Source organism: Lampetra planeri, chromosome 5, assembly GCF_965212315.1.
Source record: "Lampetra planeri chromosome 5, kcLamPlan1.2.h2, whole genome shotgun sequence".
In the NCBI taxonomy this organism is placed as follows: Eukaryota; Metazoa; Chordata; class Hyperoartia; order Petromyzontiformes; family Petromyzontidae; genus Lampetra; species Lampetra planeri.
In genome coordinates, this window is record NC_136111.1 from 13,113,845 (window position 1) to 13,140,420 (window position 26,576).

General features: G+C 44.2%; 3 protein-coding genes across 3 annotated transcripts; 1 reads left to right on the forward strand and 2 right to left on the reverse strand.

Moving 5' to 3' along the window:
• Positions 1-464: 464 nt before the first annotated feature.
• On the forward strand, positions 465-10,624 carry LOC144718904 (poly(U)-specific endoribonuclease-A-like). Its single transcript, XM_078594499.1, has 7 exons — positions 465-624; positions 2,650-2,749; positions 4,008-4,119; positions 4,422-4,543; positions 5,013-5,119; positions 8,248-8,401; positions 9,024-10,624. Exons 1-7 carry the CDS (start codon positions 578-580, stop codon positions 9,300-9,302), a joined length of 921 nt encoding a protein of 306 aa, XP_078450625.1. The 5' UTR covers positions 465-577; the 3' UTR covers positions 9,303-10,624.
• On the reverse strand, positions 8,203-18,830 carry INTS12 (integrator complex subunit 12). The gene is made up of 7 exons (XM_078594498.1): positions 18,637-18,830; positions 16,867-17,095; positions 15,802-15,924; positions 14,960-15,225; positions 14,565-14,724; positions 13,501-13,662; positions 8,203-11,819 (listed from the first exon to the last, which is right to left on the reverse strand). Exons 2-7 carry the CDS (start codon positions 17,038-17,040, stop codon positions 11,121-11,123), a joined length of 1,584 nt encoding a protein of 527 aa, XP_078450624.1. The 5' UTR covers positions 17,041-17,095; positions 18,637-18,830; the 3' UTR covers positions 8,203-11,120.
• A 704-nt stretch (positions 18,831-19,534) lies between these two features.
• On the reverse strand, positions 19,535-24,698 carry LOC144718905 (microtubule nucleation factor SSNA1-like). Its single transcript, XM_078594500.1, has 3 exons — positions 24,515-24,698; positions 21,914-22,113; positions 19,535-20,843 (listed from the first exon to the last, which is right to left on the reverse strand). Exons 1-3 carry the CDS (start codon positions 24,564-24,566, stop codon positions 20,739-20,741), a joined length of 357 nt encoding a protein of 118 aa, XP_078450626.1. The 5' UTR covers positions 24,567-24,698; the 3' UTR covers positions 19,535-20,738.
• Between the last annotated feature and the right edge of the window lie 1,878 nt (positions 24,699-26,576).

Genomic DNA, 26,576 nt, shown 5'->3' on the forward strand with positions numbered 1-26,576 from the left:
TAACATCATCGCAATCATCCTCCAGCACAGAGTGGGGGGGGGGAGGCTCCAGGAATAGGGGCGGGGCTTCAGCTGAAGTAGGCTGGGCCTCGACAGGAGCCTTTCTCAATGGGTAGCTAATAGGTCACTCTTCACTTGCCAGTTTAAAATAACTGTTCATCAGGACACACTTTTAAAATGTGATTCTTATCAGACAACATTGTGTAATGTGCACCCTCCAACTCTTAACCACTCTATCTCTCTAAAGGGCCATTGCTCGAAACATCGCCGATTGTTTATCTTTTTAAGGCCACGTGTTTTTTGTTTGACTGAAGGGCCATTGCCCGAAACATCGCCGATTGTTTTTCCTTTTCAGGCCACGTGTTTTTTGTTTGTCTCATTTCGCGTGGTCTCGGGAAGGGGCGGAACAGAAGTGGGCCGCGGTCTGGCGAAGGGGGCTGGGCTCGGTTTGTGGGGCGGAGCTTAGGGGGAAAGGGGTGGTGCCACATAAAGCTCCTTTTGCTCCAGATCATCATCATCGTCGTCCGCTATTCCCTATCCACTGCTACATTTGAGACAAGAGGGCGTTGAGGAGTGTATGCACACGCGACAGTGTCTGGCACCTCCGCTAGCTGTAATGTCAAGGTGAGTTGGTCTTCGCTGGTTCTGTCACAGTCCTCAACTCAGAAGTTAATGAGTGACACGCGTGATGATGACAACGGTCGACGCACTGAGCTGTTTTGATTCGTAAATTAAATGACCATAATGGCCATCACCGGGTGTGCCGTGTCTGAGTCGATGAGCCGAGAAACAGGACCATAATGGCCATCATGGGCTATGGCGGGATGCACTGCAGAGAGTCCGATTGCCAAATTTAGAGTGGGCAACTCAAAATAGACCAGGCAGCCGCCATGCGTGCGGCACGTCCCATCTGTGTGCACGTGCTGTTTGTGTCTAGACTGCAGAGGATACATTATACGGATGTAACTTTCAACAACTTGTCAACTTCATGATGCACTAGTACTAACTGGTAACGGGCTTCTCCGCTTTCAATTGTATGTAGCGTCACACTCCACAGAAAGCGAATAATTTATATGATTGATAACTAAGCAATGTGAGAGTTCGATTCGCCGCTAATGAGCGCATGGCATCTTGATTACTTTCAAGCACTATGCTAATTGCAACGTGCTTTGCCAACTTTTTTATCGGCTCAACTGGAAGAGAATCTCTGCAATTACTGATGATGTGTGCAGCGCGTTTGTAAGTGTCTAACACGAAACGTAAGCAAAGTATAACTTTAGGTTGACCCTGACCTGAGTGAAACCAATGAACCTCCAACCTAATATTAGTGAGCCCAAAGACTAAATACATGTACCGGTAGTTAGTTTTCGGGCGGGTCTAGTTATTATAATATACTCGAATGCATTTTTGCCAGATGTAATATTTCTAGCCCTTCTAGAACGTTAGAATGTACGTTGTCGATATGTACTTTAATGTATATGAATTTTTTGAACCAGGCCAGTGTCTCTTGAAATTATCTGCTGGGTAATGCCTGGCTAAAAAACCGGTTCAAGGTTCATTGGTAAAATTCTAACTGTTGTCACGCAAGAAATTTTACATTTTCGTTTTTATCTGATTACCTTAACTAAACCACGCAAGTGCGAGGTGACATTCGAGCTTGGAACGTCATCCATCTGTGCGCGTTTTCTCTGGATACTCCAGTTTCCTCCCAAAGAGCACTTGTTAGTTCAGAATGAGAATATTTATTCATACAGGAGGAATCCGATGAGCTATAAAGTATTTTTTCACAGATTTCCAGTAGGGGCGGGTAAGAATGTTACAACAACAAACAATATAAAGACACGATAGTAGTGCAAATTACAGGAAAGGCAAACAAATCATCAAAAAACATGACGAAACTAAACCATCCCCGTCTTACCAGGAAAAGTCCACTGAGGTATTAACTTATTTTTCAAAAACGACCTGGCCACAAAGTGGTTTATCGTGTGGAAATGTATAGCAGCAAAATAATCTAAATAATTTCAATGCATGTTTCGAAATGTGGAGGGAAAAACCGGAAGATCCGGAGATAAAATCCAAGCGACCACAGTGAGAACATGCAAACTCCAAATATACAGCAGGCGTCAGGATCGGGAAAAACCCCCCCACCTCCTTCATACCAGGCGAGGAAGATAACATCACACCACCGTGGCGCCCCTGAAATAAATACAATATTTAGATCAATTCCCAAGCTCGGGGAAGGCAGTAAAACAGCAGCAACAACAGTCCCAGACCACATCACTTCTCAATACAATACCCGCCTGAAATTGAGTTTTGAGGAATTCGCTTTCCTGCGCACAATGACGCAGCCCTTTTGACAATCCACTGCAGGACGAGGGCCGCCCTACGCCGTGCGGGTCGTCTGGGTTATTTGACTATGCTTCATCACGCTGGTCAGGGCAGGTAGGCGCATAGTATAGCACAGCAATGGATTTAACTCCACTCCCCTCTGCTGCCAGCAACGTGGCGGAGCCCTGCACACCCGATGGCAACCAGGCGCACATTTGCTTTGCTTGCGAGTTCAGACGCGATCTGGTCATAAGGCTTGCTGTGTACAGGGCACTCGTGTATTGAGGAGATATGTGGAGGGTTTGGGTTTGTGCATTGCAGCCGCGTGGAGCTGTCCGAGCTGGAGGGGGTGCTGAACGAGCTGTGGAAGGCGGACGCGAACCGTTTAACTCCTGGGACTCACTACGCCATCTCTCCACAGGTGATTATACATACAAGAATCACCCAGGAATGTCTGTCCTTAACTCTCGTTACGTCACTCCACATCGACCAGCCCCCCCAATTAATTTCCAAGAGCAGATGACGTCCTCCAAATGGACACCCCCGCCATTATTATTACCTACTGTAATGAGCCAAGAATGTCTGTGTGCAACGCTCGTGACGTCACTCCACGTCGACCAGCCCCCCTCATTAATAATCATGAGCAGGTGACGTCACTGCACATCGAACAGCCCCCGTCATTAATAATCATGAACATGTGACGTCCTCCAAATGGACCCCCCCCCCATTCATAAAAATGAGCGGCTGACGTCACTCCACATGGGGGCCGAGGCGCCTCCTCCCCCCTCCTCGGCGTCAACTGACAACCCTCACTACAAAGGCCGAACCCTCACGTCACGCGATCTCCGTAACGCTGTTGAGACATAGACGTAAAAAGGACGTCATGATGAACAAGGGATTATAACCTTACAATGAAATAAGTCTGTGTCACCTCGCCCTTACAAATTGCACACGCATTAATGCAATGAATATCACGTCGCGGTCTGCTTTTCGCTTGCAAGTTTCAGATTTACTGCAATACACCCGTCCTTGGACGGGCAAAAGGCTAGTGAATAAATAGGGACGCAAGGGAATACGCAAGTTATCACTATTCAATTATAACGTTGCGTATATGTGCTAGATCATACAGCACATTTAATGTACAACACAGAGTGCTTCATAGTCATGTATGGTTACCATCGTCACCATCAGTCATGATCATTCCACTGCTAGATGGTCTCGTCAAGCCCACTTATGAAACACATTTTCACCTGACCTGACTCTTCCTTTGATGCTGGAAAATTTTAAAGTCAAACTAAAAATCAAACATTCAGAAATACTGCATAACATTGTTGCTTTAGTTGTGTAATCAGTTATTACGCATTAACTTGATGTTTCAGGTGTTAAGTTTGTATTTATATATTTTTTTTATTATAAACCTCATATGCTGGTAGAGCAACACGCACAGTTGATAGGTCTGGTAGGCGTTACGTGACAAAGGGTTGGAACCACTGGTCTACACTATAGACTACAGAGTAACCACTGCGCCTTTTAGAGTGAGCATGTATGTGTGTCGTACACGATTGATATCAATGTGCTAGACTGTAAAGGTAGACCACTGGTTGTTCTAAGCTGTAGTGGCATCGCTGTGAGGTCTCGTTGGGTTCTGTCGCGCTGTGCCGGGATGTGGTGTCTCACAGGGCAGAGCGGGGTACGTTCCCCCAGGGAGCGACTCTGCAAGGGACTGTGCCGCTCGTCCTTTGTTCATCTTCGTGGACGAGGCTGCGCTTCAGAGCCGAGACACCTACAGGAGTGAGAGCCCATGACAATAAGTACATGTGCTGCCCCTACCTTATGTCGTGCATTAAGTGTTTTTTTTTCTAATTGTCAACCCTGCTTAAAAGCTTCTGGACAGTCCGCCCCGCCCCTCCCCTCCCCTCACGTGACTTGGGAAGCTTTTAGCTCCGCTTTTGCCTTAATAGGTGCTCGTGACGCCACTCTACATCGACCAGCCCCCCTAATTAATATTTTGCCTTAATAGCACTTGCTCCAAGAAGCTGTATAACTATTGGGGGGGGGGGGGGGGTTTTATCTTTGTGTGCGTACTCTGCCAGCTTTCATCGCATTACTCGACAACTACGAGGAGCAAACGGGCACCACCGAGACGGTGACGGCCGAGGAAGTGCGGGAGAACCATCGCTTCCTCGACGCCGTCATGCAGACGGCCGTCATGAAGGTGGGAAGGCCCGCCGGACAAGGCAGCTGGACTGGGGGTTACCAGAAAATGTGACATCACAAATTCATCGTCAACCGTGACTAATCCACTGATGGATAAAATACACAATACAATACAAAGTGTATTATGTTGAAATAGCGGGGATGGCTGGAGTGGGGGAAAGGAGTTATAGGCTCCGAGGGCAGCAGAGGAGGATAAGCAACTGCCCGCTGAACAAAGGTTGACTGCGGGATTTGACAGAAATAAAAACGGCACGCAGCGTGATTTCCATTACTTTTAACGTAAAGCAAAACGAAACGCACAGTTGAACAACTTCGCCTCCTTGTTTTAGGCTGTCACCAGTGGGAGAGATGGTTGAGATGGTAAAATTACTCATGTATGAACGTCCGAGTAATAGGGACAGGGTTAATTTAACGAGAGCCGAGCGTATGAACACGTGGAAATGTGTGCGGATGCAATGTTTGTGTAGATCGCCCACGAGTTCCTGGCGAGCAAAGGCATGGCGAGCAAGGATGCTGGAAAGTTCAAACAGCACCTCTACCGCATCTGGTTTGAGCTGTACTCGCGTGGAGGCTGGTGAGTCGACATGTATGGATTCACCGATTTAAAAAAAATGTTACACTCACGTGCGTGGATCTAAACCCAGGGATATTCCTATTGCCATACTATCGGTGGTGCAACTTGAAGCTACATTATTTTTTGGGGAAATTTCCCCCAGTATTATCCCGATTGTGTTCTTGGTGTCATGTGACGCGACACGAATCCCATTTGGATATCTTGCAGAGCAGTTCAACCCTTCGCGTTAAGAGAGTGATCTAAGTAAGCAAATAACAGAACTACCTGTGATCTTTTGATTTAAAGCTTTCGTGACTGCAGGGATTCATATTCTTGGTTCTTTCGGTAAAGTCACGTAGAAGGGAAACAATAAAATAATCTATATATATAAAATCGCAAATCTGTCTGTCTGTCTGTGTGTCGCCGGACCATACGCAGTTTCATTGGACGGCGGTTGCCCCTGGCAACGGGTAGCGACGCATTCGCTGCGGGGTGGACGCCATTTTTAATTTCCGTAAAAAATATGCGCACGCATTAACACGCGACTCTCAGGTAAATTCATCAAAGTTTCACGTCCTCTTCACTCCCCCCCACCACAATGTGTGCAATTACTATTATAGGCTCGGTAGATAATAAAATTATAGCGATTAGACAGTATTATTGTAGCGCGGGGGGGGGGGGGGGGGAACGGCCCCGGTACCCAGCCTCAGCCAGGTGGGCAATCTAGGCGAGGCCGGAGGCTCTGCACGGTACTAGGCCTCGACACCCAGCACGCGACTCTGAGGTAAAATCATCAAAGTTTCACGTCCTCTTCACTCCCCCCCCACCACAATGTGTGCAATTATAGGGTCGGTCAACTGTGTAATTACTTTTAAACCCGACGCGCCAAGAATCGATTCTCTGAATCGCGCAAAGGAATCGAAAGTTGTAGATTCCTTTAGATTCCGACGATTCCCGTTTACTATAAGTTGCTTAAAGTCGATATAAACTGCTACGAACGGGAAATATCCGGCGTTGACCGGGGCAAAAATGTAATTAAAAACTCCTGAAAAAATTAAACAATTAAATAACAATGAAAATCTATCATTCAAAATGTAAACCCCCAACATGCCAGGAATCGATTCTTTGAATCGCACAAAGGACTAATCGAAGGTTGTAAATTACTTTAGGATCGCGCTTCCTGTTTAATATAAGTTGCTTATAGAGTTGATATAAACTGCTACGAATGGGAAATATCCGGCCTTGACTGGGGCAAAAATATAATGGTGAGGCCGTTGTGAGTGGCGATTGTGAGTGGTGATTAGTGAGTGGTGAGGGGAGGTTGAGTGGTGAGGGTGAGTGGTGAGGGTGAGTGTTGAGGGTGAGTGGTGATTGGTGTTGAGGGTGAGTGGTGATTGGTGAGGGTGATTCGTGAGGATGAGTGGTGAGGGTGAGTGTTGAGGGTGAGTGGTGAGTGGTGATTGGTGAGGGTGTGATTCGTGAGGATGAGTGGTGAGGGAGAGTGGTGAGGGAGAGTGGTGAGGGTGAGTGGTGAGGGTGAGTGTTGAGGGTGAGTACTGAGTGGTGATTGGTGAGGATGAGTGGTGAGGGAGAGTGGTGAGGGTGAATGGTGAGGGTGAGTGGTGAGTGGTGAGGGTGTGTATATATGTAAGGTTATTAAGAAATATATTTTTCACCCGGGCAACGCCGGGTACTACTGCTAGTAAAACAATACAATTCTCACGACGTTTCGATTGCAACACAAGCAATCATCAGGTGTGAAAACCACAGCAAGAAAATTTGGTTTTCACACCTGCTGATGATTGCTTGTGTTGCAATCGAAACGTCGTGAGAATTTTATTGTTTAATAATTTTTGTATTTTTTTTTATTGTATCCCTTCTACGTGACTTTACAGAAAGAACCAAGAATATCTGTGATCTATTCAAGTGACCTGTGGCCCACACAGTCGAGGGCAGCACTTGACCACCGACTATACATATGATGCTCGTCACGTGACAGTAAAACCAAAATATTCTCAGCGATAGAATTTAGCCAAATAAAGTCGAAAAGCAAATTTTATCTCACGATTTTTTGTCGTCACTTGTGAGTGGGCTTAGACCATCAGCTCACCACACGTGAGAACCGTTTTCTTTACGTCAACTCCTCAAGTTGCCCACTCTCTCGTGTTGTGTGTACATAATTGCGTCTCCTTGGTGAACCCAGCGTCTTGTCACCAGAGGCGTTCCGTGGCAGTCTACACTACTAGGTGGTGGAACATTAATGCCTATAGTGGGAAGCTATCTGTCTATTAATGGGACAACTCTTGACTTCTCGTAAATTGGCACCAATTGTACTGGGCCTGGAGAGGCGTTGCGTCGAGTCCACCACGGACTGGAATTGAAGCTTACAACCTTCCAATTGCAAGTCGAGTGCTATACGGCTGAGCCGTCAGCACGAGCAGTTTTTCTTCCACTGCAACACTTGAGAACATTGGGACAAGGCTAAGAACAAGGGCTGCATCTGTACACACCCTTGTCCTCATAAACTTTGCAATTTTTGTCATTATCATCAACAACCATGATCTGTTCACTGCTACGTGAAGGCTTCCCTACACTGTTGCCATCCCGGACTGTCCTGTGATATCGAAACCTGTTTTACCCCAGTGCACGAGTTAATGTTATCGGCCCATCTCTGCAGTGAATTTTCTTTTGGCATGTTTTTATTAGACTGTCCACACACCCACACTGCACGTACAATTAAATTGCCGGGAAAGTTTAGAAGGGGTATTTTGGAACATCTGGCACAGACTCATCCAGAAGTTCACAGCGGCCCAAGCACGAGAGTGAATTCCATGCGAATTCCATGCGAGGCCCCTTTCATGAGTGGCAGGATACCCGGGGCAGGATACCCGGGGCAGACTTCCCCCTTTGCCTCCTCCTCTCGACGGCCCTGCAGTCTGGACATAGCCACTGCAAATATGCACGTTTGTGACTTGCTGATACAGGTGTATGTTAGTGGAGAGTGACTGGACAAAGTCGTCATGTGGATGCAAACAAATGTTCTCTGAAAATAACTACCTATTTAAACACCCGTCCACGTAATACAGACTTTTCAACGACATGAATAAAATCGCCGTCATCAAACTTGTGTTTATTTATGCTTGTATTAGCGCCGACTCGAGTGGCTTCGAGCACGTGTTTGTGGGCGAGACGAGGCGCTCTCGAGAGCTGCTCGGATTCCACAACTGGGTGCAGTTCTACCTCCAGGAGAAGCGCGGCAACGTCGACTACAAAGGCTTCGTCGCCCGCAGATACAAGGATAAGGTCAAGGCACAAATCCGTACACATGCTGGTATAGAGCAGCAGCCAGTACTCGAGCCAGACCAGACAACCCCAGCAATAAGATCTATACCCTCCAGGGCTACCTCGAGCGCAGTCCACGCAACCCTCCCCGATCCATGTTTTTAATTTAAATGGAAATGTTATTCATGACAAACTGCACACACCCGATGGTTTATATGATGGAAGGCCATGGGGAAGGGAAGTGGGGACCGAAGTTGAGTACTTCTCTCCACCACCGAGTGCTACCACTGGACCTTTCAGTGCTAACTCTAGATAGCCCAGCTCGAGCTTAATTTATCAGCCACAATGATCCCCCTTATCTTACTCCATCCACTCTGCACTTAAAATCTCCCTCGTCTATGCCCATCTGTCAGGCAATGTTTCCCCATTATCTGTCTGTATGTCCTCATTGCTCTCACTGCATCACCTTTCATCAATCTGGTCTCACTCGCCCTTTTGTTTCCCTTCGGAGGTGATGCCAAGCGGTGTCATCTACATTGTATTGGCCATAACCTCTTGACCTTTTTTTCTTCTTCCGCACCCCAACTCTATTCTTACCCCTATCGTTGTTTCTCTCTGCTGCCCCCCCCAACCCCCCGCTCAGCCTGATGAGGACGACCACCTGCTCACCCTGCAGTTCAGCTGGAAGGCAGCTGTAAAGCCTGCGGGCAGCTCCTTCATCGGCTGCAGCCCCGAATTTGAGCTCGCCACCTACACACTGTGCTTCCTGGCTGGCGGAAGCGGCCGGGATGGGGAGCGTTCATCACGATATCCCCTACGCCTCGATGAATTCCGCCTCGAGCTCATATGCCACCGCCATGGCTCACACATTGGCACAGTCTATCCCGTACTGCTCGAACACAACCTTGACACTCAAGCCTGAGACACGCAGACTCCAGAAGGCCAGATCTTAGGATCAATGTCTAGGGTCAGGGTTCCAGGGTGAGTGTCTTAGGGCCAGGTTTGCATTTAATTGTTTCGCAATTCGACTACTCATGATAGGGTTAGAGGAACTCAATATTTCAGAGGAAAATGGGTTTCAAGACAATTATCTTAAAACAATAAATTAGGATGTGTACATTGAGACCTGGCTATATGAGAGAGTTTCAGAACCAGGGTCTCGAGACGTATCCACAAAGAACCAGGATTTGGACTAGGCTACAGGCAAACAACCAGCAACTCGTCAATTTCTGGCTCCGAGTAAAGTTTAAACGATATTCTCACATGTGGCAAATTGATGGTCCCAGCCCAGCCTAGTTAATACATGAAGATGGACAATCATGGTTATTAGGGTGTATTCACGATGGGGGCAGAACGCATATTTTCATGGTTGTGGCAAGGCAGACCTTGGAAGGATGTTTTCAGAAGATATATGATTTCTTGGGACCCCGGTTAGGGGAACCCAATCTTGTGGTTGTTATAAACTACCCTTGAAGGATGTGGAGGAGCAAGGTCTATGCTATTTCACTCTGCTGTCACTCGATAAACATAGGAGTTTTAAAAATACTTCAACCTGTGCCCAGATGCCAAATCACAAATTTAAAATGAGTGTAGAGTTGCTTATAAAGTGGAGATGGTCTACTAAAATCAACCTGTCAGCTCTTCCTCTGGGTGTAAATACAAATGTTGGGACTGGTAATCGTAAATATTATCAACGCGCATTTCATTTCAATCCCTTTTTGTATTTTTTATCACAGGACAATACTTGATCGCTTATTTTGGCGACAAAGTAAAGATTGTGCCATAAAATTGTGCCACTGGTGTGATGGCCAGAAGTGCGTGTTAGACTCGTTACCAAAAACGATGCATTTAATTAAGTCACAATGCTCCCTAAAGTACAACTGTTATATGGGCCTTTATCGGTGACTTATCAGTGGGAGACTGCAATGCCATCATTTATGACTACATCTCAAGTACATGACCAACAGTCTCTGGAGATTTCGGACGTCCTTTACTCAATTGTTATTATCGCAATCAGGTTGTCACCTGGCTAAATAAAGGGTGTCACTCGTCTAATTAAAGGTTGTTCTGAATGCATCTGTATAATCTTTCAAGCTTTCCAGGTGTTTGTTTTTCAGTTGAAAGGTGTCTTTGAGGTGGCAGACATACAAACTGGTAACATTACAATGGTGAATACCAATATTAAAATACATCCTAGCAGACTCGAATATAGTTTTATCATTACAATAAAAGTTGACGCAATTGCCTGAGGATGTTGCATTTCATTTTAGAGTCCCAGTTTCCTATGCAGGAGAAAAAGTTACAGCGTTTTTTTACTAAGTCCCCACAGAGTACTCTTCTCCTCCTCCATCGCAATGCCATTCTGTTTCAAGTTGGCTCATGGGATGACACCAAGAGACTGCGTCAAATCGACTGAGCACGGAAAGAGGAGTTAGAGAGAAAAATTAAAGAAAGATTAGTTGGAGTGATAGTGTTGAGTGTGAGCAAAAACGAATGCAGGAGAGTAGTAGTGAACATGAGAAAGATGAGGGGATAAAAAAGAGAAAGAGAGGTGTAGATGTAAATTAGAGAGATTTTAATGTCTGAAGGAGAGAGCATGAAAGTTATAGCAAACCAGGCTGAGAAGGTGATAATGAGGGAATGAGTGTTACATGGAAAAATAATATGAATGGTGGAAGACAGAACGGAGTGTGAGTGCCAACTGGAGAGCTCTCGCGCTACCCGACCAAGCGCCATCTTTTCACTTCTTTAGCTTCTTCTGAGCCGCCTTCTTCTTCACGAGGTGCAGCCTCCGCAGGGCATTCATCTGCGACTCCTGTGACGTCGGCGCCTTCCCTGCACCATTCCCTGAGCTGCTGCTTCCCCCACTGCCCGCAGTGATTGCCGAACTCGGCGCTGCAATCACTGTAGCAGTAGCTGCCCCCACTGTCGCACCAGCCCCAATGCTACCAGTTCCAACACCGGACATTCCCGCTGTGCTGATGGTGATGCTGATGCCACCGCTGCTGTTGCCGCCAGCACTAGTTTTTCCCAGGCTGCTGCTTGATTTAATGGACGGCACGGCCATCAGGCCTGCTGGAGACACCGGCCCACTACCACCTCCTGTTGCTGCTGCTGTTGTTGTTGTCCCCACTGAGGAGGCTGAGGGCGACGCCTTGAGGAGCACCTTGACAGAGGGCAGCTTAGAGGCCTTGGTAACCTGGACTCCAGGAGGGGCAGCTGTGGAAAATGACGAAGAAGAGACTGAGGGCATCTGCGATGACGTTGATGACGACGATGGTGACGACGACGACGACGTTGAGGATGACGATGAGGTCTTGGTGTTGAAGTTGGCGGCCCACCCCGCGAGTCCACCTGCCCCCGTGGGGCCGGCAGCCGACGCTGCGGAGCAGGAGGCTGGAGTCGACTGCAAGGGGGCGACGGCCGAGGAGGACGTACCCTAAGTGCAAAGGAACACAGAGCAAGCCATCCATATATACAGACAGACACAATTTACACCGAGAGGATGGTTATAAACTCAGCAAGATGTCATAAACCACTTTGGGTCATGACATGATTTGTGTTTTCTTGTCAACCTCCAATGTCAGCAGTGTGGGTGTGTGGAGCGAGATGTAATGATTGCCTGGTGGCCCTTGATTGGTGTAGTTGCTTGTCTTCTCCTACATTATTAACAGCTGCCCCACCCATGCTGCTGACACACTTGGGCTACGCCCATCTCTAAACCTTTATAAACAGTTTGCCTTTAGAGGCTAACCCCCCTTTTCCTGATGACGACCGCTTGTGTTGTGATCGAAACGTCGTGGTTTTTGTTTTTCATTTTAATTTTATTTTTATTACTGAAATAACCAATAATAAGTCTACATTATAGACAGGCAGTACGCTCACCTAGGTTAAGAACCAGGCTCCAGTTTACATTATAAACTGCCAGTACACTCACCCACCTTAATAACCATTGCTACAGTCTACATTATAGACTACCAGTACAATCACCAAACTTAATAACAAGGCTACAGTCTACATTATAGATTGCCAGTACACTCACTCCGATTAAGAACCAGGCTTCAGTCTATATTAGTGTTTTTTGTTTATTATTATTTTACTTTTCTTTTCATTCACTTTATTTTTTAATTATAATTTTCTATCTACGTGACTTTACCGAAAGAACCAAAGAATATGAATTCCTGTAGTCACGAAAGTTTTCAGTCAAAATTTAACACAGAGCAACATAAAAATCTTGTTTCTCACAAGGAAAACGAGGAAGGTATGCAGGTATTGCAGGCTTGAGACTGCGAGGTGGCCAGAACAGGAGATGGCCCTATAGCAATGGCTTTAGTCCACAGGTTCAACAGATTGGATGTATCGACGGACTGACTATGAGCGGAGTTTTCTGTATTACCCCTTGTGTGCATGCCTCTTCTCCAAGTACTCTGGTTTCCTCCTACATGCTAAAAAGTTTATAATTCAACTGGGCAAACATCCCAATGCAGCACATCCCAAACAACAACAAAATCTTCTACAATTAAAAAAACTAGAAACCTAACAACATTAGTCAGTTCTCATTAACAAAGCTTTATACTCGTGTCAGACAGTCTGGGGCACAAAGCCTAGGAATGCACCTCGAACACAATGAGCTCTTAGATGTTTTTAGATTGTGCTTTCCTTATTAAAAAATTTTTTTTACAAAAACTATGCAATATCATATTATGCCTCATTATCTACAGGTCCGCAAAAATAACAATGCCATGAGCATGTTAAGTTCATACATGATTTCTCTGTAGGAAAATGATGAGCATGTAGATGTCACAAAAAAAATCCGGAATAGTTTAATGAGAAAAATTCTGTTAACTCAAGTGAGGCAGCATGGAATGTGAGCACTCGTAGAACAAGATGTGGCACACCAACATATAAGTTGACAATTTAGACATTCGACTACAGAGAGTGGTGTGTAGTCTGAAGATTACAAAAGTTGGTGTGCCCCTTTCTGTTTAATTGTAATGCATCTGTTTACTTGTTTTTGCCGTAACCAATTGTAACACGTCCATGGAATTACCCAAACACAGTACAATACTACGTATCATAAGCAACCGTAAAGGTGATTTGGTCAGCTCATGGCAGTGCACCTTGAGTTCGGAGCGCTTGAAGGCCTGGAAGGAGAAATCCGATGGGCTCTTGTTTTCTGGCTTCTTCACGGCTGCCTCCTTGCTCACGTAGGGGCTCGGTGCTGACGACAGCGACATCGAAGCTTTGGCCACCACCTTCTGCAGCTTGTGGGACTGCACGGCCTGCAGACGCACCCACCGCACGCACACAGGCACACGTGTACTTATAACCTTACACACAACCATCACCATCCGTTACGAGCACGCAGTGGCGAGACATAATGGGCATGGGCGCTCTTGCAAACAATGAAATGGGGCCCCATGTCTTAATTTCTTCTCTCAAAGTAGCTGGTGCCTGGGCACCCTCCATCCCTTGGGCTCCAGTGCAGTTGAACTGCCTGCACACTTGATAGCTATGCCAACACGTTTTCGCATACAGCAAAATCTGTACGAGTTAGTCGTCATGCACTCCTAAAATCCAGTGAGCTGAATGTTGGGAATGGTTCATCACACAGAGATATAAACATTAATAATATGCATATAACAAAGCTGTGATTCATTGATTATGATGGTCACAATGCTAATTTAGAAGTTATGAATATTATATGGAAATTACATTGTTAACAAGTCTGTATAAAGTCAATAAATAACACATTAGAAATAATACAAATTTTATAATAAACGTGCGACCAAAAAGGAAACTCCTGAATCGAATCGTGACTCTGAAGCGAATTAACTGATCGTTCACTTGTGGGGGCAGGAAAATCGGTACACGATTAGTGAACATTTTTGAGACATGCATCTGAAAATATACATCAGAGGTACATATTTTTTAACATTACATGCACGTTAACAGTATATACACTTTCTCTGTAACTATCTATTACATAAAAAAATAGTTACAGAGAAAGTGAAAAGTGTGAATGTTAAAATGAGATTTCACCTGCAATAGATTATTATCATGTAATTAAATGTATTTGTCAAGACGGCAACAACATTTTTTGTTGATGTGTTGCTCCACCCTCGCTGTTCTGCGTGAGAGCATGTGACCATGTGAGAGTGTGTGGGTGTCTGTGCGCTCGTACCATCTTCTTCATCTGCTTGGTGCAGCGAGCACAGTACCATACAAGGCGGGGGTCAGTAGCCTCCTTGTCGGAGACACCTGGGCGGTGGCATTCCTGGTGATACAGGTCGTGGCAGTCCTGGCACTCAACCAGCTGGTTCCCCGGGCTCACTGTCATCTGCCTGCTCAGACGCAAGCACACCACACAGATAAATTAACTCGCGCACTATGGACGTGTGTAAAATCGCTACTTAACCCTCTGAACAGGGGTGAGGAATGTTTTCCTATCCGAGGGTCAAACAAGACTTTCACATACCTTTGGTGGGCTACACATTAACACATCTGACCAACTCGTGACAAGTTTGTTACAAAACATACGTATACAATAATACACTCCACAATCGCCCTCACACTCACCGGCACACAACGCATGCCAGTCCCATCTCCATGGCGAAATCGTCGGCGTTGGTTTCATCAGACAACTCGGGGCCTCCGGTGATGGGGGCTTCCTGTGCCGGGATGTCGGCCACACGGCTCGGGGCCGGCTGCTGCGGTGCATGCAGCAACGGCAACAGCGCAGGGGAGTTTCCCCCGCCACCAGCGCCATTCCGGCCACTGTCTACTCGCTCCAGCTTCGGCTTCTTGGGGTGCTCATGAGCCACATCCAGCCCCTCTGGCCTAGCCTGTACAGTCGCATCCAACACCATTCACTTGGTGATGATTCATGGATTAAAAAAAGAATACATTTTAGAATCGATTGATTGGTAGGCATTTCAAATGGAGAACACAGAGCATGCGGCCTCCTAAAAATTAAGAATTCACTGCAGTGCGTGTCCAGCGTGACACAGTGATGACGTGATCAATCCTTCCTTACCTTGACCTCGGGTCTAGTGCCATTCCAAAGCTTCACTCAATATTAACCAGAGTAACACTCATACTTAATAGTGGCAACTATTAAGATTACTATCATGGCAAAAAAACAAACTCTTGAACTTAAAACACATATTTGGAGAATTATATGTGGAAATTGTTTATTTAATAAGGCAAACACTAGATGCAAATTGCATGATTAAAAAAAATGCTTCATTGATTGACTTGACCAATAATAAAGTCATTGTTTCAACAGCTTAAGGTTGCGGTTTTGAGAATTAAATGAATATACATCCAGTGTACGTGGGTCCTCTGTACGTGCGTGCTCTGGGGTGCACGTGTGTGTCCCGCATGTGTATTTGTGTACGTCTCGTGTATATGTGTCGTACCCTGTCCGTCTTCCTGTCCCCGTCTCTCCTGCTCTTGTCCGAGGGCGGTCGTGTCCCATGTTTTCCCTCGTGATGCTTGGAGGACGAGTGTCCTTTGCTTCCTTTGACGGCAGCTTCCAGGTCCTGCAAATGACAGACTCAATCTCTTGGCCTGCAATCTAAGGGAGTCCGGTATACACACTCGGCCTTCTGCATGATAGAGTTTGTATTCACATCAAACAAAATGCACATGTACCTTTGCACAAATGCAACATACATTTTCAATGGTGGAGATATAAATTACTGCAATGTACTTAACACCTTGGCATCAGTGCCATGTTTATTGCATGTCGTAACCAAGCATCCATATACACGTACAAATTGTTTAGCACAAGACCTAAAACAATTTACAATTTTAGGCTGACCCAAGCCTTTCAAGTAAATCCAATCAACCTCCAGGCTGGAATTCCTAGGGACCCACCTTTCATAATTTAAATTGTATGCTTATAGTTACATAGACTCGTCTTTTGTGCCAAATATCAGAGAAAACTTCTTTAACGTCACTAGAATTTACATAAGTCACTCGCTCATTTTGTCAGTCATATAATATGATGAATGTGATATTACCCATGGCATTAAGCTAGTGTTGGTAATGGGTGTTGTGGATGCACGATACTGATGATAAAAGTAAAGATTTGGGTTACTTCCAATGTTGATATTAATTGACAGCAGAGGTGTAAGAAGTTGCTCTTTCTTACTTTGCTGTTTTTAAATGTATATTATCCCTCAATCTGTAGATATAATTTGTTTTAGAGCAATGACTTCAAGTGTATTATCAATCATTGTTTTGTTTAATAGAATACATAGTATTCTATAAGCAAGGAAGTAATATGCATTGCATATGATTGGCGTGATAAAAGTTCAGTGCAACTTTTTTTTTAATCCTGGCTCACCACATTTCCCTGCATCCTTCCGGAGAAAAGAAAATTAAGTGCTGTGACTCGTATTTTTTTCTTAAATGTATATATACACACACACAAGAAGAGGACAATTATGAGGGGAGGGGGAGGGGAGGGGGGGCCCAACCCTGTGGGGGATGCGATTGCCCGGATCTCCCGAACTGCGAGTCAGGGCGTCATCGAGCAGCATGCGGAGCCGCTCGGCCGAGTCGCGCGAACGCGAGCGCAGGTACCCGAGGGCGCGCACGAAAAGGGGGTCCAGCTCCCCCGCCAAGACTGGCACTGCCAGGGGCTGCACCATCTCTCTCACTGGCACGCCAGGGGGCTGGGGGGGAGAGAAACCCCAAAAAGCCCACCTATGGGGGTGGAGAAAAGAGAGTGGGGAGAGGCAAAGAGAGGCAGTGACACGAAAGTGAATAAGTAATGTTAAAAAAAACTTTTTAAAAAACACGCTTTAATGAAATGTACCGTACTAGGAATGGAAGAACTAAACGACCCCAGGAAGTGGCCCGGAAGCTTGCCATAACGTAAGGGGCCGTGGTGATTTACAGCTAACGTTAGTTGAGTGTGGACAATTAGACCCAAGCCGAAACATCTAACCTATAAAAAAAGAACGTTTACAAATATTGTTTACATTTTTTTATGATAGAATATAGTATTGTCATCAGTATGACATAAGTATACCAAGTTTGCAGTCGATACCACATTGGGAAGTGGGTTAAATTGAGTTACAATATTTGAGGAAACAACAACAGAGTGAGTTAATAGAAAGCGTGTAAAATAAAAAAAAGTTGCAACAATCCATAAATTAGTTGTCCTTGACATTTACTTGGTCAATGCTTACAATAACTATGATAATTCCCTTTATACAGCAAAGCCACACTCAGTCTCTGCATTGGGATGTTTAGCCAATTTTAGAAAGATAAAATACATAAATGTATAATCTCGAGAATGTATTATTAGCCACCTGTAGTGGTTTTGATTTTCCCTCATACCATCATGATGTTACTGATGTAAGTATATTCTGGGGTCTTTCGATGATGAACTCACAAGTTGCTAGCAGGGTCTGTAAGATGTACAAGTCTCTCCTTAGAAATATTACAAAATGTTGCCACTTTAGAAACCTAAGAAAAAGCCTGTCTATGTATCGGACACACACATTAAACACTGAACACCTTAAGGGTGCCTTGTGTGGTTTAGAGGCTGGACAATTAAATTGAACCCAGATTATTCTAACGGCGTCTTCGTCGTATTCAGAAGCCTTAGACAATTTACACTTAATCCAAAGAACACTAGGGTAGCCTGGGTATAGGTGCCTTAGTCTGCATCAATGGGCTTCAGATACGAACCCTATGCATCATATGAATGCCTTAGTCTCGACCGATGAGCGTTCAGTATGAAAAGTGAACCACACGAATCTAATGCATTGCCTTTAGTCTGGTTCAATGAGCAATGAACATGAAACAACCCCCCCCCCAAGGATCCGTCGTGTGAAAGTCCGTCTCTCCGAGCCTCAACAATGTGGGTAGCTTCAGCCTGGCCTCCTGCTTGCCTTGATCAATGATAATTATTCCCAAATATTCGATCAGTACCCCATTAGCAGCGAACCCTAAGAATCACAAGGTGTGAGGCCTGTGAGCTCGTATCAGCGACAATGAAGACATTGCGAACAGCAAGGCGAGATCGTGACCATACGATACACGTGTCCTACCACGGACACGGTTTCGAAGTGTAACTAAATTGCACGTTTTAATTTAAAAGCACAAACAAATTAGAGGCGTGCGTTACACGAGGCCTACGTGGAAGACACCTCCCCCCTCGACTAGCTTTAGTCGGAAAGCGATGACATCAATATATTATAACATGTAGACAAAATACAACGATTGAGCTCACGAACCGTAAAGAGAGACTTTGTTTGAGCAGCGGAAACCTTGCTCTGTTGAAGTTGTACTCATTAAACGCGTCCTTTCTCTAAGCTGTACAACATCTTTCGCTCAGAACTCAACCACCGACCGACCGGCTTCACGAATGGAACGTAGCGCCAGATTGGGCAGTGCCGATTCCAAGTTTAACACAATCTCCCCCACACGCCCCAAGTGGTACATTCCGGGTGGACGGCTTCACGCGGCCACAGCGGAGCGAACCATTGACACGCGGGGGTGTCAATACGCTCAACTACAGCGAAAAACAATGGCACGTTCCAGGGTTGAATGACCTACAATCGTATAACCGACTCCCCCCCCCACTCCCAATCATGATTCGTTTCCAAGATAACTTTTTTTTGTGGTGCATAGTGGACTCTGATTGCTTCAAGAGCTACCTGGAGGGCATCACAAACTATGGATAGTTATTCCATTCTAGATTTGAAGCTTTCGTGACTGCAAGGATTCATACTGTTTTTTTCGGTAAAGTCACGTAAATCACTAGTGATTTAATTTAGTTGTTTTCATTTATTTTATTTTTTTACCGACGTGACTTTACTGAAAAAAACAAAGAGTAGTTATTCCATTTCCGATTTCAACCTGAATTGGAAAGCAATAAAGTTAAACCATTAAAGCTGTCAGAACCGATAGTAATCAAGGCGATCGGGGAAAACTGTCATGTAGGGTAGCAGGCGCAAAACAAGAACAGCTTATACTTCTAGATTTTAAGTTTTCGTGACTGCAAGGGTACATACTCTGTTTTTTTTCGGTAAAGTCACGTAGGTAAAAAAAGGAAAATAAATTAAATCGCGACGTTTTGGAGGCAACACAAGCTTCCGTCTTAAGCTTATAATAAACCAAGCCACAACATTATTAATACAAATATAAGACTTTATTACAATGTACATTTCATATCGGACTTTAACTTTGGAAAATGTATGTCAAACAGCTGAATACAGAAGTTATTAAAATCACGTTTTGGATTTAAAATGTTCTAAATAGTCCCGACAGCATCACACACAACACACCTATAAGCAGGGCTCCTCCTGTAAACCTCGACAGGTCGTCAGCTACTGTTAAAAGCAAGTATATATTAAGGGTGGCATACCAAAATACACGGTGGAGACAGCGCCACATACCCCCTCGACTCTTTTGTCTCTTGTACTTGTTGGTGTTGACCGCTTGGAATATTTAATAGGGTTGCCATATTTTTTACGGTACATGTCAAAATACGAAATAAAAAAATTACGAATATTGCGGTATCAGTTTCCCATATCTTTGTACTGCAATTGTATTTCACATTTGTATTGTTTTTGCGTTTTGCTGTTCTAGAAAAATGAAGACTACTTTAACTGCAGTTCACTCATCATAAGCCTGCCATAATTGTTCTAATCATGACAAGCTATTATAATTATAACAAATATTGTCACACGAATAACAATGAAATTAATTAAAGAAAGTATGGAAATTACATCATATAATCACCATGCCATCTATTACTCTGGATATTTATCAATGAAAATATTTTCTAGGGTTTTTTTTACAACTTTAATCATTGGGATTGTTATATAATTGTGAGGAAATAAAATATTTAGAAAAATGACGAAAGATGAACACAAAATATATTTTGCAAAACGGACGATAAGATTGTGGATGTTGTAGCATATGCATATCGTAGTATTGCAATACCAAGGCAACCCTAGTGATCAGATTTGAGATAACACCTGCGTTGTGTCAGGAATTGAACCCGCAATGCAGGTCATGTAACACAGCAAAGTAATGAATACAACAATTCAAAAATTCACACTTATTAAACCGCACACGCACACAATTATACATATCGTCTTCAAATACACACATTCTAACTCGTTTAATCCCACACATGCTATCATCCACACTCATGCACACTCCCAACGCCAATCCGAAAAATAAAATACACTCAAGAGCACATACACATTCCTAGAGAAACCCATAGCCCGTATACATAGGTGTATGTGTGTAATGTTTAGCCTGGCACATCGGTGTGGTGGTGATGTTACTGCCACTTAGTGGCAAATGGGGCTGTTGTTGTGTCATGTCAACAGTCTGTGCGGGGACTGCCCGTGTGCTCTGTCAGGCGGCCCAGGCCACCACCCGTCTCTTGCTTGAGCACTGTGAGCAGCGTTTGTGAGCTCTCCAGAATCTGTTGGGTGAGAGGAGGAGAAGTCAGTGTTGGGAATAAACAGGCAGGCAAGGGGAGTGGGGGGGGCATGAGGATTGTGCACATCTCAGATTGTGTAGTGGGTGTCCATGTGTGTGAATATTTGTATGTGTGGGTAAGCATATGTAAGTACACAAATGCAGTGATGAATGATTCTTGTTGCGAGTTTTATTATGCATGTTGTCATTATTTTTTAAGGAAAACCTCGTGCAAAACGGTTGTATCGAATGTGTGTTTTGGCTATACATGGTTTACCTAACGAGGTCTGTTTTCTGGAATACAGGGGTCATGTTTCAGTTACACGTGGTTTAACGCAACTCAAGATTTCCATCTCCTTGTGCGTGAGAAGTGCTGCATCCGTTGGAAGGTGTGAATGAATAAACTGTGAGAACAAAATATTTATCATACATGTTGTTGCATGTGTATATTTTGTGTGTGAATGTAATACAATCAATGCGCACAAAAGCAATAAGCAAATGTTCACATATTGCCGCAAGCATCTAGCTGTCCACTTGTTGAGAACATTTGTTCATATGGACGAGATGGCGGATCATTAACACCCAAGTGACGTTCGGATTGAGCATTGGACGTCAGTGCCGCAGTGTGGGAAGAGTAATGGGGATGTGTTTCTTGTGTTGAAGTGAAATTGAATAACAACGATTGTGCGAACACACAAGAAATGTAGAGAAACTCCGCACACTCTAGTGCAATAACAATGGTGGAAATTACGTGTAGTTAGTTAAACAAAGAGCGTGGGGGTGATCATTTTGGACCCAGGAACACAACCCTATTTTTCCCATGGAAGTTAATTATTTGTCGAAACCGGTTTTGCCCAATACGGCATTTTTCAGAAACTTAACCCCTGCATTCGGCAATGTCTGCCTGTACTTTATTGTCTACATGCATGTATAGTTTATCGTATGTGGTTTTATTGTATTGTGTGTGCTGTGTGTTGTAATTACTGTGATGTGGTGTCTCAGTGCTGTGGAAACTGCATATGCTTTCTGTGTACTGTGTCTCGATGATACTTGTGTATGAGTGTATCCTCTCACCTTGGTGTACGCAGCTTTGGTCTGCGCGATAGTGCGCTCATACTGGTTCCGTGTATGTGTACGGGCAGCGAGCGTTTCATTTGTGCGAGCAAGACGCTCAGAGATGGAGCGCAGCTCCCTCTCCAGCTCTGTCTTCTCGCGCTCTGCCTCGGCCACCTCGCGCGCCGCCACATCGCGCCGTGCGCACAGCTCCTCCAGGCCTGCACACACACACCACATGCACAGAGACAGCGATCCTCGTTAGGTCTTATAGGCAATAAGGACAAGTGCTGTTAGTGAACATCTGTGACACAATATATCAAGCTTCTTCAACTATATATTTCAGCAGGTTACTGGTTACATCATAAAATGAGTATGTGATGGTGGGCCAAGTGACATCATACATGTATAGCCGTTATGACTTCAAACGTCTTTGTGATGGTATGATATCCGTACACGTGATTACTAAATTGTACCTTGTTTCCAAGTCTACCACCTGTATCTTTTTTATTTCTTTCATTCATCTGTATCTCTGTGTCTCGGCAGGCAAAAAGCTCAAGTGGGCTACTACAAGAGCCTTCCGGGGATTGAAATTTGAAGAACCTTGCACTACATATATTTATTTTACACACTTAAACATATACATGCACGAAATATAATTCTCATTGATGCATGCATTCTTATATATACACACACACAGACTTCTAGACTCAGATATGCTGCACAAACACTAGCTACATACATCCCACGTTTGGCTGTATAGACTGCAAGGACAATTCCTGCAAGCAACCATCAAAAGGCGGGTGGTGTGGCAATCACCATGCCTAACCACTTTTGTTTCCCCAGTGTTGATGTTCACATATCGCACCATCTACTTTAAGAGCAAGTTGACATAGGGGAGGCTTATGATATGTATCTTCCAAAAATCAAACCCAGATCACTGGGTCCACCACTCCCGGATCTGCACATATAATAGAGACAACCACACACACACACGTATACAATCACATAAAAACACGTGCACATAACCATACACATGTGTATACACTTGGATATAAAGACGTGTGTATATATAGGCATATACAACCATATACAGTGACATTTATCCAAAATATACACACGTACACATTCGCCCCCATCTCTCCCTCTGATTGCTTTGCTCCCAGTAGTCTAACGAGCGTGGGGGCAGGGGGTGCCTCCTGGTGGCCAAAGCTAAGAGTTGGGGCCCCTTTGGCAACCACCATGGGATATATTTTCACCAGTGTAAAATAACAAAACGTGTTTAAAACCGAGTGTCCCTACAGCATTCCATTTTCCAGACCATGAGCGTCATGATGTGATTCGGCAAGAGGAGCCGCGATACATTGCAGGGTGCGACCTTGGGAGACATCAAAGATTGGGGCCCCACCTCACCGGTTGCCGCACCCCCTGAGCTGATAATGTAGTTAAGCCACTGCTTGCTGTATATGCTCAATCTGCCCCCTGAGCCTCCCCAATACCCGCTGCTCTGTTTGCTTTTATTGGCTGGATGCCCTTGGACGCCGGTTCCTTAACACTTAAGCATCTTTTAAACGTGTTGGGTTAATTTTCTCTTACGTTCTAGCTATGCTATCGGCATCACATCATGGTGAATACATTTACATCTCTCACGGAAAGCAGTACACAACCTTGTCAGAAAACAGCCCTGGAAGATGACAGTCTACTTTTGAGGTCTCTTCATTCACACTAGGCGCACATCTCTCAAATGCTCTGAAACGAGTGTCCATCACATGTCAAAACATTGTTTTCCACACCTGGAATATGCCAGTACCACATTCAAATGTAATGGTTTTACATGTGGGGTCATTCCCTGACGTGATTGAGACCATCAGCTCACTACACCTGTAAACTTGGCTTTAAGCAACGGGTGGCTGAAACTCGAACTTGAAACCATATTCTCAGCAGCATCGCCTTAATTATTGGACTTGACCATTATGAATGACCTGGTGACCAAGATGAACAAAGACCCAGGGTTTGCACCCAGGTCAAGTGTACTTGTTAAACGTCTCTGATAAGGCCAAAATCACGAGCCACCTCAGGGGTGGCGAATGTGAGCGGCGTGGCCTTAGGTTTTACGAGCCGCGGAGTGAACCCTATACCTGTCAAACCTCTCATCAGTGCCTACCTTCTTATTACAGACATATTCAGACGTCATTGGTCACCCCGTGCCTTTATAAAGCTCAACGTTAATCCTACAAATTCCAATCTAAAGAGAGAAACATTGACAACATTTGTTTTCCCGTATTGAGTTCTCTGGATCTGAGAACTCAATTTCCCTGTACAAGAATACGGGTAAACCCTATGGGTTGATACGTACGAAAACCTAAGGGAACGAACCCCTTGTCGTCTGTCAAACAGCTGCTGGATGAGGGCCTCCACACACAGTGCGGGTTGCCGGCGTTGTTTGACCATACTGGTCAATGAATGCAGGTTGGTGAAGGTGGTGAGCATAGCTGTACAGTACAACATTGCATTTTGTAAACAAAAACCCCATGTTAATGTTATATGGGCGACACACAACGAACGGTTATTACCGTATTACAGTCCTATATGACCAACAATAGTAGACACGGAAACGCGTACATTTCACGAGCTCGTTGTTGTAGTTCTGCAACGCGGCTCCCTGCTGAGACATGCCTCTTCGCAAAGTGGAACGTAATTTAAAGCGGTTATTAATAAACGTTTGCAAGATTTGGTTGTTGTTTGTTAACGGAGCCGGCCGCCTTAACAGCAAACCACGCGCAAGCGGTGATCTTGACGACACGCCGGATGTGACGTCACCCTCCACAGGAAGTTAAACTATTTAAACTTTTTTTTTAAACGACTTAATACAAATAACATTCATTGTTTGTAGTAGTACTAATAATAGCAAAGAAAGCGATACGGCATGAGATGTGATGATTTTTCGGTTTAAAAATTGAATAGGAAAAAAACTGAAAGAAGCGAACCGTTACCATGACGACAGAGCCTGAAGCGACCGTTTAATTTTGAATACTTTAAATAAACATTGTCATCAATATAAAGCGAGCAAAAGTTAAAATCATTAGTGTCATAATTAAAATATATACGAAAAATGATTATTGTACCTTGGGAAACGTCCAATACATTTTTTATTATTAAAGGTAGAAATATATCAACGTTAAAATATGACTTTGTAAATTAAAACGAAATACTGTACACATCATTTCAGTAGCCTCTTTATTAGAATAACGTACGCGAAACACAAGCCATGATAATACATAATACAACCAATTATCTGTCAACACCTTATCAGTGCCCTAATTTATTACAAACCAATTCAGACCTTATTGGTCACCCCGTGCCCCTATAAATCTCAACGTTCACCCCACAAAGTCCCATCACAAGGGTGAAACACCAACAAAAAGACAAAAACACATGTTTTAAAACGTCTGTACGCCGTATCAATTTCCCTGTCCAATAATACGGCTAAACCGTATGGGTTTTCAGGAATGCAACAATCATCGTCCCAGTAAACATGGAATATTGGGCCAACGTTGGGCCAAACGGTTCCAAAGCCACATGGCAAAGCAAGTTTACTGGGGTTATTTACGTTGGCCGTGAGAACAAGTATTTTAAACACGTCAAAGCCCATTGAGTTAGAGCATCTCTGGCTTGCAAGCAACAGTTAAAATGCGTGTATTTAAAGACGTGTATTTCACTTGACTTCCCCAAAAAGTAAGAAGTAGCTAGGGTGTTGTGTAAGAGTAGCGGTTCTCAACCCGTGACCCCTGGGGGGTTAAATACGTGGCAATGCACCAGGGGTCATTCATAAATGCGTGAAATTGTGTCGTACATGAGAGTCATTGGTGAATAATCACGTATGAATCTGCCAATGTAAAATAACTACGATAACATTTAAATACGTATGGTAACCTTGATCGATATAAAAGGCATTTCTAAACGAATTGATTGTAAGTAAAGTGGGTTTCCAAGAGTAACCAGCGAGCGCGAACAAATTACGCCGTGGATGCAGAGCACCTGTTGAATTGTTCTATTCGTACTCTTTGGTTCTTTCGGTAAAGTCACGTAGGTGAAAAAATAATAAAGTAAAAAATTCAAATAAGAATAAAATAAAAAATAAAATCAAATAGAAATAACTAAAATTTAAAATAGTATTTTATTCTTATTTTATAATTTTTTCACCTACGTGACTTTACCGAAAGAACCAAAGAGTATGGATCCTTGCAGTCACGAAAACTTCAAATCTAGAATTGTTCCATTCGCTTGCTAGCTAGTGTGGGGTAGCTAACAAAATGGGCAATTGGTTAAAATATTGATGTTCATTATTCGTACATTTATTTCTCAGAACCATGTTGTGCCAGGCAAAGGGGTTCTCGCCTGAAACAAAATTCAACAAGGGGTAGAGTAGCCAACAAAAAAGGTTGCTGTCGAGGATGATTCAAGCGATGTTTCTGAGCAGCGTGGGGACGCAGCTATCAAAGTCTTAATTGCTTTGCTCGCTGTTCAGATTTTGAGATTTGAGAGTGCGAATTTCACTCTCCTAACAGTCCACGAAAGTGTTGAGAAATGTCAGTCTTCAGCAAAAATACAATAAGAACTGGTCGATTATATTATATATCCCAAACAGTAATATACTCATGATTACAGCCGTCTCATCTCCACT